This window comes from Geotrypetes seraphini, chromosome 12 (assembly GCF_902459505.1).
Source record: "Geotrypetes seraphini chromosome 12, aGeoSer1.1, whole genome shotgun sequence".
Classification (NCBI taxonomy): domain Eukaryota; kingdom Metazoa; phylum Chordata; class Amphibia; order Gymnophiona; family Dermophiidae; genus Geotrypetes; species Geotrypetes seraphini.
Genome location: NC_047095.1, coordinates 48,382,986 through 48,398,429, shown reverse-complemented (window position 1 = coordinate 48,398,429; position 15,444 = coordinate 48,382,986). Strand labels below are relative to the sequence as shown.

The 15,444-nt window shown below is 38.3% G+C and overlaps 1 protein-coding gene across 2 annotated transcripts in view; it reads left to right on the top strand.

Moving 5' to 3' along the window:
- Positions 1-260: 260 nt before the first annotated feature.
- ALG6 (ALG6 alpha-1,3-glucosyltransferase) overlaps positions 261-15,444 on the top strand; it is a 55,320-nt gene continuing 40,136 nt past the window's right edge. Inside the window, exons 1-4 of one of the 2 annotated variants that reach the window (XM_033917222.1) lie at positions 261-657; positions 4,273-4,357; positions 6,352-6,441; positions 13,576-13,664. In XM_033917222.1, the coding sequence (XP_033773113.1) occupies positions 576-657; positions 4,273-4,357; positions 6,352-6,441; positions 13,576-13,664 (346 nt within the window). In that variant the 5' untranslated portion in view covers positions 261-575. The remainder of the gene's footprint in view (positions 658-4,272; positions 4,358-6,351; positions 6,442-13,575; positions 13,665-15,444) is intronic. The other variant, XM_033917221.1, reaches the window with a different exon arrangement.

Sequence of the window (15,444 nt, the reverse complement as noted above, 5' to 3'; positions counted from 1 at the left end):
CTGTCTTCTGTAGTAGTAGCACGAGGTTGCCCATCAGTATCACGTGCAGAAGTGCAGATAGAAGCCCCCGATATCCCATCACTAACAACTTAATAATAATTAAAGAGGAACACAGCTCTGAGCCATGGACAGGTCGGTGCAAGCTTAGGGAAGAAGGTACAAGACGTAAACACATTCACGGAGGCAGGGCAAAAATCTATGCTGTTACGTGACATGCTTAGGGTTTACGTCGTTCCCACTCCCAGCTGTCTGAAGCGATAGCGCATGCGCAGCAAATCCTTACAGTAGGGCAGCGCGAGATCGCGCCTTCTCCGCTTCTTCTCCCTGTTTTGTTTTGTTTTTTAACCTGGCGCGCGAATTCGCAGAGCACCGAGCTTCGCGCGCGCGCTTGAGTTGAAACGTCATAGATCCGCGCCGCGGACAGTAGGAGTTTTTGTGTATTGAGGGCGCCGCAGCTTGAGCTTGAGCTGAGCTGAGGTGGAAGTGAGGACCGATGAGGAAGTTTGCGCTGTGGCTTTGCATTTCCTCGTCGGGGGGACTCTTGTATTCCTTTTTTCATTTCTCGTTAAGAAGCGATGGAAACGTGGAGTTTGACGGCGCTGTCGGTGTTATTAGGGCTGGTGGTGCGCTGGTCCGTGTCGCTTAATTCTTATTCGGGTAATGTGGCAGTTTGCAAAATAGTAACTTAGTAAATGTTAGTAGATAAAGACCAGCTAGTTTAATTTAAGCTGTCTTGAAGGTAGCTTTGTGTTTAGAACAAGTGAGCTGAGACCTGTTCAACTTTCTTGTGATTTAGACCATTTACATATAGTCACTAATTATCATTTAATTAAGTCATTTGTGATGCTCATTGGGAACTTTCTTCCATGTTTCGTATGTATACTTTCAACTGAAATTATATGTTCTGGCCCTGCTGGATTTGTTTGATACGAGACACTGGTTGTATTGCCTTATAATCAATACTATCTCACTGCTTATTAACTGAAATGTACAACTAGTCTGTTTCATGTTTGAGCTATCTTTTGTATACTTATAATAACTATCTGTATACTTTGTATATTTATTTTGAAAAATAATGATTCTTAAAAAAAACAAAACGAAACAAAACAACAAGTGAGCTGAGAAACAGAGAAGCAAGGGTTCAAATTCTGCTGCTTGTGATCTTGGGCAACTCAGTTCACCTTCCTTTGCTTCAAGTTTAGATTCTAAATTCTTGGGGAAGGGGTGGGGGCAAGAAAATATATATTATATCTGAATGTAACTTGCCTTGAACTACTAATGGAAAGGTGTGAACTGAATCCAGAACTCATTAGTTTTGAACTGCTGAGAATCTGGCCCAGTTGCCTTGTATTATATTGTTTTGGTTCTTTGCAAACACTTCTTATCTGGTACCGGTATTAATTTCCACCTCTTCTAAATTATATAATAATCTAAATAGACTACTGTTTGATCAACTTTTTCCATAGGCCTTTTTTTTCTAAGGGTAATGGGTATGATATACTGTATTACAATCCAAAGCAGTTTAAATATACTATATGCAGGTACTTTTTTTTATCCCTAGTGGTCTCACAATCTGTTGTGTGCCTGGAGCAATGGAGGGTTAAGTCACAAGGAGCTGCAGTGGGAATCAAACCCAGTTCCCCCAGGTTCTCAGCCAAATAAATAAAATTCTCATAGCTCTACTAGATATATACAGCACTGTATGCAAACATGTAAGAGTCAGTCCCTGCTTGATAAAATTTACAATCTATCCAGGACAAAAAGAACAAATAAGGGATTAAGAAGTTGTTTTAATTATTTTCATAATAAATGTAATGTCAATATTGAACAGGTAAATAAGGAGCTATGAGTTAAAAGCAGCCTTAAAAAGATTGGCTTGTAGTCTGGATTTGAGTAGCACCAGAGACAAAGCATGAGGCACTGACTCAGGAAGTGTATTCTAGGTGTAGGGTGCAGCAAGATGGAAGAAACAAGTTTGGAGTTGGCTGTAGAGAAGGGTACAGATAAAAGTGACTTACCTGATGAATAGAGTTACAGGAAGGGAGAGATCCCAAATGAATGCACTTGAGTCATTTAAACTGCATATGGAAATGGAGAGCAATGAAGTGACTTGAGGAGAGGGATTATGTGAGTGTAGAAACATTCATAGATAGGTGATGCATCAGAATTTTGAGGAGCAAGTTGCAGTAATCCTTAGTGTGAGGTGATGAGAGTGTGGATAAGTGTTTTGGTACTTAGAAAGGAAGGGATGAATTTTAGTGTTGTATGGGAAAAAAAGATAGACTTTAGCAGTCTCTTGGATATGTGCAGAGAAAGAGAGAGAAGTCAAAGATGACTCCAAAGTTAGGAGATGGGGAGGATGATTGTGTTACCTACAGAAAAAGAAGTGGGTTTAGGGGAAAAGAAGCTCAGTCTTGGACATGTTCCATTTCAGATGACGCTGGGACATCTAGGCGGTAATGTCAGACAAGCAGGGTGAGATTGGGCTTGGGTTCCTGTTGAAATTTGTGTTGTGGAGAGGTAGGTCTAGGTATAATCAGCATAAAGATGTTACTGAAAACCATGGGAGGAGATTAGAGCACCATGGGTACAAATATGGAGAGAGAAGAGGTTCCAAGACAGAGTCCTGAAATACACCAACTGATAGTGGGATGGCATGTTGCTCCACTTTAAAAAAAAAAAAAAATGAAGCCATGCTGTTATTAGGGCTTTAAATGGGGCTAGTCTGTACTCTGTACCCATTAATAGGACCCACGTACAAAGGTTTCTTTAAGAATCCTGCAACCATGGTCCTAAGTTCAGCCATTAGGTGTCATCTAGGTATCATTCCACAAGAACCAAAATTCCCTTTTCCCTAGGGACTATGAATATTGCTGCTCCTCCAGAATTCCTATCCCAGGCCAATTGAAGGAACTGGGAATTAAACCATCTGCAATAACATACAGCAGAAAATAAGTTTGTGTTATGTGCAATTTTATATCCCACCAAATCCTCATTTCTAGGCAGGTTGCAAGCAGCATATTGCTACATAGAATTCTGCACAGAGTTAAACGTGTTACAAATAATTATATATACTACATTAAGGTTTCAAGTTGTTGTCAAATTGTGCATACAGTCTAAGGTAATATATCAGAGATAGAAGAAGCTGATAATTAACATTGGCTTTTTTGGGGTGACTTGTATTGTCTCTTTGGCCTACTGGTAGGAATTTCTTTAAAAAAAACTATGGCCCTCTTTTATTAAGCCATGGTAGAGGTTTGTACCATGGCCCGGGGTGCTAATACTCCAATGCTTCTCCAACGCTCATAGGAGTTCTATGAGTGTCGAAGCTTTTAGCACTCCATGCCATGGCAGAAACCTTTACCATGGCTTAGTAAAAAAAAAAAAAAGGGGGGGGGGATATTTTTAGATTTTTGTGGCATTGCAGGTGGTTCAGAATGCCGCGGCCAGATTGATAACTGGAACATCAAGATATGAGCATATTACTCCTTATCTTCGACAATTGCATTAGCTGCAAGTTGTGTATAGAATTCAATACAAAGCAATTATGTTATGTCATCAATTTCTATATGGTACGATGCCTGACATTTTTAAGAGTATGATGTCTGGTTATCAACCTCTAAGCTCACTGCGTTCCAAAAGTGCTGCATCATTGAAAACAAAGGTTTATCCTAAATATGTGGAAACGAATGCCATGACTTTTACATGTGCAGGAGTCAAGCTATGGAATGGCCTTGTTGGCCTGATTCGAAAATGTGGAGAGAGGACCTCATTTAGGAAAATGTTAAAGACTCAACTATTTGTAGATGCATTTCTTTGAGCAATTGACTTTATGCAAGATTGAATCTGCCTGTTTTTTGTTCTTATTTGTATTGACTTTTAATATTTTATGTATGTAACTCCCCGTTTTGGAAAAAATGGTATAGAAATGTTAAAAATAAATAAATCTGTTTTGTAATTATTTGTGGTATTGTTTTGACTGCAACTGAGACATGCAAGGATATGGTATTATATGAGGGTGGTTTGAAAAGTGTGGTAAATATTCATGAAATGGCGCCACAGTGCATTAAGTCATCTTGCTGTCACCGAGTATTTTGCAGTTTGAAAAAAAAAAAACACAACCCTTATTTTTCCTACAATACGAAAAAACTGGAAACTCGATGGAGGCTATGTTGTTTAACTTGCTTTTTTACCACACTTTTCAAACCAACCTAATATTATGTTTAGCAAATTTTCAGGTTGATGTGACAATTGTATCTACTTTCTTTGTAGGAGCTGGAAAATCTCCTCTTTATGGAGACTATGAAGCCCAGAGACATTGGCAGGAAATAACCTATAATCTTCCTGTCTACCAATGGTATGCAGTCTCTGATTTGCATGATTGTTTTATAGAGGTTTGTTTATAGGATAGTTTAAGTCTGAAGTTAAAACCACATTGAACTCTTAGTAGCTAACTTACAAGAAAGAGTTTCCCAGATGTTAGTGTCTCCCAGATGTTAGTTTCTCCAAGTTCCCACTTGGAAATACTGGAATCTATGTCTGAACTGTTTTAATCTTTATTGAAGATAAATTTGGCAAAGTGGTATGAATATATTAATTTCTATGATTACATTACTTTGCAAAGTGTATGTATTTTTTTTTTGTGGGGGGGGGGGGGGGTTGTTAACTTATACTTCCCCCAAGAAAACATTACATTCAGGCAACATAGGTGTCTATATGCCTTTATAACTAGACTTTCAGAATTAATCCTAATAAGAACATTAGACTAGCCTTACTGGGTCAGACCAATGGTTCATCAAGCCCAGTAGCCCATTCTCATGGTGCCCAATTCAGGTAACTAGTACCTGGCCAAAACCCAAGGAGTAGCAATATTCCATGCTACTGATCCAGGGCATACGTCAAAAAAGCTTACAGGGACATATATATACACTAGTCAGTGAAATAACTATGATAATAAATGGGAAACTGACTATAGGTATGAATACCAGTGGTGAGAGAGCAAATGCCGTCTGAAAAATGCTCAGAAAAAGTGAAACTCTGAAGGGGGGGTAGATACCTCCCCTTGGTAAAAGAGTTTACCATCCAATCATTGCATTTACTTTGTAAAACATCACTCTCTAACAATTTTTTGTCGACTAAGCAAATTTTTTCAAAAACCAATTGAAGTTTTTACCAACGGTTAGAGAGTGATGTTTTACAAAGTAAATGCAATGATTGGATGGTAAACTCTTTTACCAAGGGGAGGTATCTACCCCCCCTTCAGAGTTTCACTTTTTCTGAGCATTTTTCAGACGGCATTTGCTCTCTCACCACTGGTATTCATACCTATAGACTGATCCAGGGCAAGCAGTGGCTTCCCCAATGTCTTTCTCAATAACAGACTATAGACTTTTCCTAGAGGAACTTGTCCAAACCTTTCTTAAAACTAACTATGCTAACTGCTCTTACCATATCCTCTGGCAATGCATTCCAGAGCTTAACTAATCTCTGAGTGAAAAAATATTTCCTCTTATTAGTTAAAAGTATTTCCCTGTAATTTCATTGAGTGTCCCCTAGTCTTTGTAATTTTTGACGGAGTGAAATATTGATCCACTTGTACCCATTCTGCTTCACTCAGGATTTTGTAGACATCAATCATATCTCCCCTCAGCCATCTCTTTTCCAAGCTGAAGAACCCTAACCATTTTAGTCTTTCCTCATACAAGAGGAGTTCATCCCCTTTACCATCTTGGTCGCTCTTCTTTGAACCTTTTCTAGTGCCACTATATCTTTCTTGAAATAAATGAAAACATTAGTATTCATTTTACGCATGGCAGCCAAATTCAGGAAGTCCTGTTTCCCCAGAACTCTGATATAATCTGATTTTCATTGTGCTGCTGTTTTCATATGCTATATTGTTCACATGTATTTTATTGTATATGTTGCTCTGTTAGCTGTCAAGCATTTGGGGGATTGGTGGATTATACATTTGTTGAAATAATCGCATTATCACAAAAGCATATGACACGCAAGCTCTATAGTAATACCCTTCAGAGTGACAGTCTTCAAAAGAAAGATTCAAGTTTGTTCCCTCTAATTAAATGCCATTTTCCCATCTCCACCCCTCCAAGGGGATGTGGCCTTGTTAGTCACTCTCCATTTTACATCTTCAAATTTTATACTCCAGTGATATGCATTGTGCTTTAATAGGAGCAGCGAGTGTTCATGCATTAATATGAGTCTTGTACCCTGCCAAACACATATTAAATAGATAGCCTATTAGGTCCACAGAATGAGATTGGGAAGCAGGTGTCTTATGACACTTTTTTATAATGTGGACTATGATTAACTGTGGTCATGTTATTTGTTTAGGTACTTCAATACCAGTGATAATAATCTACAGTTCTGGGGCCTTGACTATCCTCCACTTACTGCCTATCACAGTCTGTTATGTGCCTATGCGTAAGTTAATTTTCGATATTTTAAATTTTATTCATGTCAAGGACATCTTTATTCTGTGTTTTCAGTGGATCAGAGTGATGAGTCCAACCTGTAGTTTGAGAGGATAAGACTTACATACAATGCTGTTTGACAGAAGGTAGTGAGTCCAAGGAGACATCCCAAGGAGTTTTCCCAATCTTTCAGTTCTAGTACTCTGCTAAATACCAGAATGAGGAAATCCATAGAGAAGAAATGTCCCAGAGATGATTAGATTTTAAGCCATAGGCAAACATTTCGCTTCCAAATTGACAACCTAGGGAGAACTGAATAGAGCAGTGGAGCTCTAAACGATTCACATCAGAATGCAGCTGGTTTGTGGATTTGTAAATTCTACAGATTACTAACTGCCAGCCTTTTATGCCAATTGCCAACTTCCATACATAGGGCTTAATGTTAGAGGGAATGATCTGGAGCACAGTTCTGCCACTTTTGAGTCTTCAGAGCAGCAGGAGTGTTGTTCTTAAACCGCTCCATTCCATACAGCTTGCAGGGAAGGAGAGGGGAGGGCGTGAACCTGGAGCAGAGAAGTAATTCTGCTTCTTAATCCAGCCCCTTTTCTCCTGTTGCTGCTGCCCCATTGCTTATCCACCCCTCCTTGAGCTCCAGTCTCACTTCCTTTTTGTTCCATCAGCGCCTACTTGCTTAGCAGGCGGCAAGCTGGGATAGGGAACTATGTTCTTTATTCATAAATTCATAAGGTCTTGTTCTTACATTCATTTCAGAAAATTACTAAAATCAATATTGTTCACAAGATTTCTTGAGAATTAAAAAAAGGTTATTTGTACACTATTCTTACTTTTTGTGAACCACATCGATTCGAGAGGTTTTATGGTCTAGAAATGTGGTTTGTTTGTTTTTTTAAATCTTTATTAATTTTCAAATATTAACAGTGCAACACACAGGTATAAGAACATGTAACAAATCAAGAAAAGCACATTCAATTTACAGATATTCAAAGTCATATCCCACCCACCCATAAACATAAATATATATACTTTTTCAATAACCTACACTTATTTAAAATAATACAATAGTGCACTCCTACCCCCTCCCTCCCTCCCACTCACCCTGGATGTGTAAGGAAATGGCACAGAAATTAAAGACAAAAAACAACTACAGAGAAGTAATAAAAGATGTCAACGGGCCCCAAATCAGTTTAAATACATTACTATGCCCCAGCATTTCAGTATTCATTTTTTCAAACCTATAACTGGAGCATAGGTTCGCCCACCAAAAAGTAAAATTGAGGCAATCCCAATTCCTCCAATTACTTGTTATCATCTACATGGCTATCCCAGTCATAATTAGGAAGAGTCAGCATTTATAACAATCCATGGGGGGCTTAATATGTAATAATGTTCCACATATGACAACTTCATAAGTCAATGGAATTGATGACTCAAGTATAACATTAATCTGTCCCCATGTCAACTTCCAAAAGTTGAGTATCAAAGGACAATAAAACAGATGATCCAACGTCCCAATGTCTAGAAATGTAATGTAATTAAAGCCCTGCTAGTAGAGTAGGTGAATAGATTCTGTGATGCTTTATTCATAGATCGTAGTCATTAGGAGTAGTGACTTTAAATAATCTTTTCTTAAGGAAATGTGAAATTTAAACAGAGTTGCAACAGTATGGAGGCTACTAAATGCAAAGCAGACCCAAGTCAGGGAAAGCAAGGGAGAGTTCTTATAAGTGCTTTACTTAAGCAAAATTTGGTCAAGTGGTGCTGGTCTGTCTTTCCTTATGACCAAACAACTCTTGCATTTGACTGCGGGCTAGTAGCCAAGACAGTTCCATGCTTGGGAGTCACTCATTTGTGTGCCTGACTCAGTCCTGCTTGTCAATGGAAAAAGCAATGTCGCTTACCTTTTAACAGATGTTTTTTCTAGACACCGGTATTGATAAGGCACACAGTCCCCCCTTTCTTACCTGAAAGTTGTCTCACTGAACTTTGGAATTGGCTGAGGAGCAGAGGAGCCTTGTGCATTAGAGAAGGGTCACATACTCGTGCATATCCAGAACTTTACACTAAAGTTCTGAGCTGTGGAAAAAGAGTTCCTTCCTTGTGCCATCTAATGGCATCACCACTTGTGTGCCTGATCAATGCTGTTGTCTATGAAAAATATCTGTTACAGGTAAGCAAAGTTACTTTCTATCTGGGTATGATGAACCTGAGCCTCAAGGGACCAGAATACACACTGCACAAAGGAGAGAGAGGCAGAATTGCAGATAAACAGGAAGGTTTGCTGCTGAAAACGTCTATGGGTTTGAGGACTTTATAAGCTACTTCAGGTTTCAAGTTTATTTCTTGTTATACCGCATATCAGGAATATCATCTATGCCAGAACTCTTTCAAATGTTATATTGTTTATGGTGTATTTTATTCTATATATTGATCTCTTAGCTGCCGAGTATTTTGGGCAATTGGGGGATTATGGTAGAAAAGATGAAAATAATAGAAAAATTACTGTTCCAACTAAGAGGTTTAGGAGGCACAGTAAAAAGTATTTCCATGCTGAATCTCAAGCACCTGCAGTTCTGCTCTGCACCTATAGGGATGTTGGGGGTTAAATGCTTTGTCAAAGAAGTAAGTTTTTAGAGAACACACAATTTTATTTAAGGGGAACCTGTCTGAAGAAAGAGGTTTTTGAATTTCTGTGCTATGCAGTTGGGAGAGATAGACATCACTGAAGACCTATAAGTACAGACAGAAGCTGAACCGTTTGAAAGAATTTGAGAAAAAGTACCATGTTCTGAACCTCTTTTATTGACCTGATACAGTGAGCCTGGTTCATAACAGATCAGAATTTTCCTTTAGGATTTTGGTTTTCTCTGCCATAAAGTCTCTTTATAAATTAACAGCCCTGTACTGTGAGTGAAGACTAGTACATTTTTTTAAAAGGACTACTCATTACAAGCCTAGGATTTGGGTGATGCTGTACATTTCTGTTAAAAGTTCCCACGATAGGATAGGAGAAAATCAACTTAAACTCCAAATGGAGTGGAATGTTACTCTGAATACCTGCCATATTGTCAGAAAGATACCTGAGCCAGATGTGAAAATCACTCGTATACAAGGTCTAACAATCAAATTTGCGAATTGGCCTCCATGCGCTTACGTTGGCAACACTGTACAAACAACTTGATAAGATTTCATAACCCTGGTATATAAGTGTCTCATAGCTGTGTTTGTGTTGACATGTGGTGGTGTCTTGCTGAGTGGCGTTCTTTATTGTTGCATGTTTTTGTGTGCTGTCTTGAGAATGTCGGAGCTTGAATTAGAGCAACAAACATTACATTTCTTGTTAAACTTGGCAAGAGTAAAAATGAAATCAGGGACATGTTAGTCCAGGTTTATGGGGATAATGCCATGAAGAAAAAGGCAGTGTACAAAATGGATTAAACATTTTTCTGAGGGGAGAGAAAGCGTCACTGATGAAGAAAGGTCAGGGCGGCCAGTAATGAGCAGAACTGACAAAACATTGCAAAAATTCATCCAATTGTGTGTCAGTATCATCAGCTGACTGTGAGAAGCATAGCAGGCTAAATAAACATTGATGGAGAAACAGGAAAATCTTAACTGAAAATCTTGGCATGAGAAAGGTATGTGCAAAAATGATCCCAAAAGAGCTCACCGATGAACAAAAACAAAGGAGAGTCAAAGTTTGCCAAGACCTTTTGGAGAAGCAAGACGATGTTTTGGGCTGTGTTTTCACTGGTGATGAAACATGGGTGTACCAATACGACCCTGAAACAGTGTCAAAGTGCATAATGGAAGTCGGCCAATTCTCCATGACCAAAAAAGTTCGACCAGTCAGTCAAAAACGATGTTGCTAACCTTTTTTTTTTTTTTTTGTATCGGAGGAATTGTTTATTATGAATTTGTACCAACTGGACAAACAGTTAATCAAGTTTACTATTTGGAAGTGCTGAAAAGGCTGCATGAAAAAGTTAGACAAAAATGACCTGAGCTTTTCACCGACAACTCATGGCTCTTGCATCACAACAATGCACCAGCTCACATAGCACTGTCTGTGGGGGAGTTTTTAGCCAGAAAACAAATAACTGTATTGGAACACCCTCCCTACTCACCTGATCTGGCCCCCAATTACTTTTTTCTTTACCTGAAGATAAAGGAAATATTTAAAGGAAGACATTTTCATGACATTCAGGACATCAAGGATAATAACGACGACAGCTCTGATGGCCATACAGAAAGTTCCAGAATTGCTTTGAAGGGTTGACTAAGTGCTGGTGTTGGTGCATAGCTTCCCAAGGGGAGTGCTTCAAAGATGACCATAGCGATATTTAACAACAAGGTATGTAGCACTTTTTCTAGGATGAGTTTGTGAACTTAATTGCCTTACCTCATATTTAGAGAGAAGATGTTCACCTTTCCAGATGTATCTAGAAATACTCAACAAATGAGGAAGCAATTTTTGACTTATAAATCTCAAGTGTTATCTATAGGTGCAACTTTTTTCTATCATTGTATGATTGCCTATAAAGAACAAGAAATTTTGTTTTATATGATCCTCCTCAGTTAGAAACTTTTCTTTTGATTTCTGATTTCCTGGCATTTTGAAAAAGTCTGAAAACCACATTCTTTCGCCTACTTCTTTCGACTTGCCGTTTCAAATTAGGCCATTTTGTAATTGCTTGGTTTTAATTAATTTTTATTTATTTATTTATTTATCAATTTTCAAATATAAACAATCAAGTTTAAACTTGTACAGAAAGCAAGCTTCAAGAAATAAAGAAAAGACATCCAACATAATATAAACATTCCAAAAAAGGGAGAATAAGTTCTATCTTGAATCTCGCTCAAGTCCTCATATAGGATCCAAGATTAAATTAAACGGAACTTTAAAGTACCGTAATCAGTTTGATTGAGACCTTTAAGTATATTACTGGGCGTATAGAGGTGAAAGATGTTATCTTCAGTCTTACAGGGCCCTCGGTAACCAGAGGACACTCGCTGAAAATCAGGGGAGGGAAATTTCAGGGTGATGCTAGGAAGTACTTCTTCACTGAAAGGGTGGTAGATCATTGGAACGAGCTGCCTCAGCGGGTGATTGAGGCCAGCAGCGTGTTAGATTTCAAGAAAAAATGGGATATTCATGTGGGATCTCTAGGAGAGTAAGAATCAGGGAGTGGGTCATTGGTATGGGCAGACTCGATGGGCTATGGCCCTTTTCTGCCATCAATTTCTATGTTTCTATGTTTCTAAGTTAAAAAAGAAAGAAACAGTTATAGGTTGAACTGTAATAAGGCAGTCATCTATCCATCATGAGCTTTCTCCAGTCTTGAAAGTGACAAGAATGTTGTCAGTTGTGAGGGTTCAAAGAAAATAAATTTATGCAACTTATAATGAATGATACATTTTCAAGGGTATCGAAGAAAAAGAGGTAGCACCCAGGTCAGTAATTGCTGGTCTTAACAATAAAAATTATTTTCTACGCCTCTGTGTGTCCCTGGCCAAATCGGGAAACATTTGAACTTTTTAATCCCAAAAATTCTTTATGTTTATTTTTAAAGTATAATTTCAATAGCCATGTTTTATCCAAAGTAAGAGCAACTGAGAGAAGCAAAGTAGCCGGAATGGCTACTTCCCTGTCTGAAGACTCTAATAAGGCAGATATGTGCAATGGTTCTTGATTCGCTTCTTGAGGGTTCTTTTGATCACTAGTATCTTTAACAGGCAGGTAATAAGCCTGTGTGAAGATGGGATAGAAGACTCAGGAATTTCAAGAATTTCCACTAAATAGCGTTTGAGCATGTCTCTAGGAGTTGTAGAGATCTTAGGAAAATTAATTAATCTAAGATTATTACTTTTGAGAAATTTTCAAGTGATTCAAGCTTTCTTAGGTTTGTATTGTCCTTAATTAGTGCCTCCTGTGTTATTTTAAAGGATTTAATGTTTTGTTGTTGAGTTTCAATCTGTGATTTAACATCACTAGTAATTTTCTGCAACCCAGAGATATCCTTATCGTGTCTTTAAGTCGTTCTTCTACCTGGTTAAATTGAGAGGCTATAGTTTTTGGAATGATAGCTACCAAGTCCCACAGGGCGTTCAACGTTACTTCCTGGGGTTTAATAAGTTGAGGGAATTGTAAATGTAAAGTTTTATGCTCACCCACTGGTATAGGTATAGGTTTAAGGTTGTTTACTGTAAGCTATTATTTTATAATGATCTGCCATGTTCTGTTTGTTGATGTAGGTCATGTTTTGTTTTAATTATTGTTCTTATCCACATAGATGTCTGATATGTGGGCTATAAGTGTAATAAATAAAGAGTAAGAACCGGAAAAAGAACGGGTCTAAATTAGGGATCAATATCTCTAAATGATGATAGCTATTATTTGGTTTATTGCCTGTTAATTGCTCATTGCTCTCCATTAATGTGAACTATTTTTTTCTTTGTTATGTTGTATTTTATTACATAAAAGAAAGATTTAAAGAAAAGAAAAAATCACACATATAAATGCAAAGAAAGGGCTTTGTAGTGTGGAAATCACCTGCGTACATGCAGATGTACTCTGTTTTAAGATGAAGAGTGCATGTTCCACTAGACTCTTCAAGGAGGCACATATAAAGTTGTTATCCCCTTGATTCTATATATGGTGCTTAAAGTTGTGTGTGCAAATTTGGCTGTATGTGGCTTGATTGAGAATTATCACCAATAATTGGACGACAGCAATCATTTATTGGCACAATTGGTATTTACATGTGCATCTTGCTAGATGGCTGTTTTAGCACACAACTGAAAAAAGGGCATGGGTGGGTCAGGGGTATTCACTAAACATGCGTGCATTATTAGAGAATTCATGGGATTCATGCCTAATTTGTGCATGAGGATTTACACCAAATTTCAGGTGGTGGAAATCCTCATCCTCAAAGTCGGGCTGGATCCCAGCACTACACGCTATTCTATAAATGGCATCCAGCTCAGTGCCATTTATAGAATAGCGTTCAGCATTCATTTTTGGCACTCAAATTTGGGTGCCATTTACTCAATCTAGTCCTATATGTATAGCAAAGGCCCTGGAATTTCACAAACAGTGATATGCTAATCTTTTACTGTTTTTCAGTGCAAAGCTAATAAACCCTGATTGGATAGCTCTGAACACTTCCCAAGGGTATGAAAGCCCAGCTCATAAACTATTTATGCGTACAACAGGTAAAATTATATATGTTTTTCTTTACAGTACTAGAGTCGAGCCTAGCACCAACAGTGCGCCAGATGCAGAGCAGATTGTGAAAAGACTTGCTGACAGGTGTCGCATTAAATTATTTCTTTTGGTAAAGATACTATCAAGCATGTTTATGGGAAAGACCGTGGCCCACTTTCTGTAGATAATTGTACACGTCGGGTTCCACTTTCTGTAGATAATTGTACACGTCGGGTTTCACTTGTGACGTTCTTTGTCATTTTCTCAACACTTTTTTTTTCTTGCACTTGTGCCTTTTTTTTTTTAAATTATTTTATTTATCCCAAGCCAAGAAATTATACTTAAGAGGTCAATAATGTCTGTTGGGAGGTCAAAATAATTCTCTGAAAAATTAACAAAATGGGACCAAATTTGGCATGGGGGAAGTTAAAACACATCAAGTTCAAAAATGGACTACATTGGACTGGGGATTTTAGAGAAATAAACTCCTCAAAAAATGGCAGTTCCAGCTTATTGTTGATATAGTAAAACATAGCAGTAGAAGATTGCTCCTTTCAATCTGCCTCTCCTCTTCTCTCCCAGTCGCAGACAAACATAGATACACTCTCAGAGGGATTGAAAAGAGTTCTGAGACGTGCTGCCCACTAACCACATTCCTCCACCTCAGTGCTGCCACATTCTTATTTCCCTAATGGGTTCCGTCTTAGTGATTCAGATGTAGGTTTCTTTCTTTGTTGTAAATTCTACTGAGAAACTTACTGACTGTGCTGTATAGCTTTCTTTTTTTATTTCAAATATGTCTGTTGGTCAGGTTATGTAACTAGAGCCATCCTAGCAAGGCATTTACATTCTTCTCAGTACAATTGTTTGATCAGTAAATCAAACAATTTCACCCCAAAAAGGGATGGGGGGAGCACATATAAGCATGTGCGTAACTCTTCTGAGATACAGCACATACAAGAACTGGATAATACACTTAAATGGTTACAAATTAAGAAGATTACTGCAAGCATGTGGTGTTAAAAAAGATCAAAATGGTTCCCAAGTCCTTTGCAGTTGTAATCCTTTTGCTGAGGTCATATCTGAAATTTCATATGTTCAAGTTTTAGCTGGTGTATCATCATTGCTCACCATTGAGCCAATGAGGGCACCTTAGAATCCAACCGGTGTAAAAGAATTAGCTTCTTACCAAACAATAATGTTCTTTGCATAAAAGAACGCATACTATAGTGGACATGTGGAACAACATTTTAGGGTTTGGGTGGCAACGTGTCCTAAGGTATTCAATATGGCTGTATTACATTCCAAAATACAGTACTCCCCTGAAATTCGCAGGGGTTCCATTCAGGAACATCCGCAAATTTCCAAAAACCACAAATGCCGTTTTGTGTCTGTCAAGAGGCAGGAGAGGGCAGCTGGGGCGCCGGTGGGTGCAGAAAATCATTCGCGGTATGCTCCGACCGCCTCTTCCTGTTACTAAAGTCAGGCTACACCAATCGGGAGCTGTTTTGGCACACAGCTCCTGACTGGTGTAGCCTGACTTTAGTACAGGGAAAGGCGGTCAAAGCATACCGCAAATTACTGAGTCTGCGAACTGCGAATTCACGGGGGAACACTGTACTTGGATCTTAAGACAAGTATAAAACACATGTCCTAGTGATGCATCCACTTGTTGACATTTAGGACAGCAAGAATCAGTTTGCATGGATGCTCTGAGTGCATGACTTGGAGAAATGGTTCATATAGTCGTAATGCTATTTTATAGTTCATTTCAAAGAGTGTTTATAG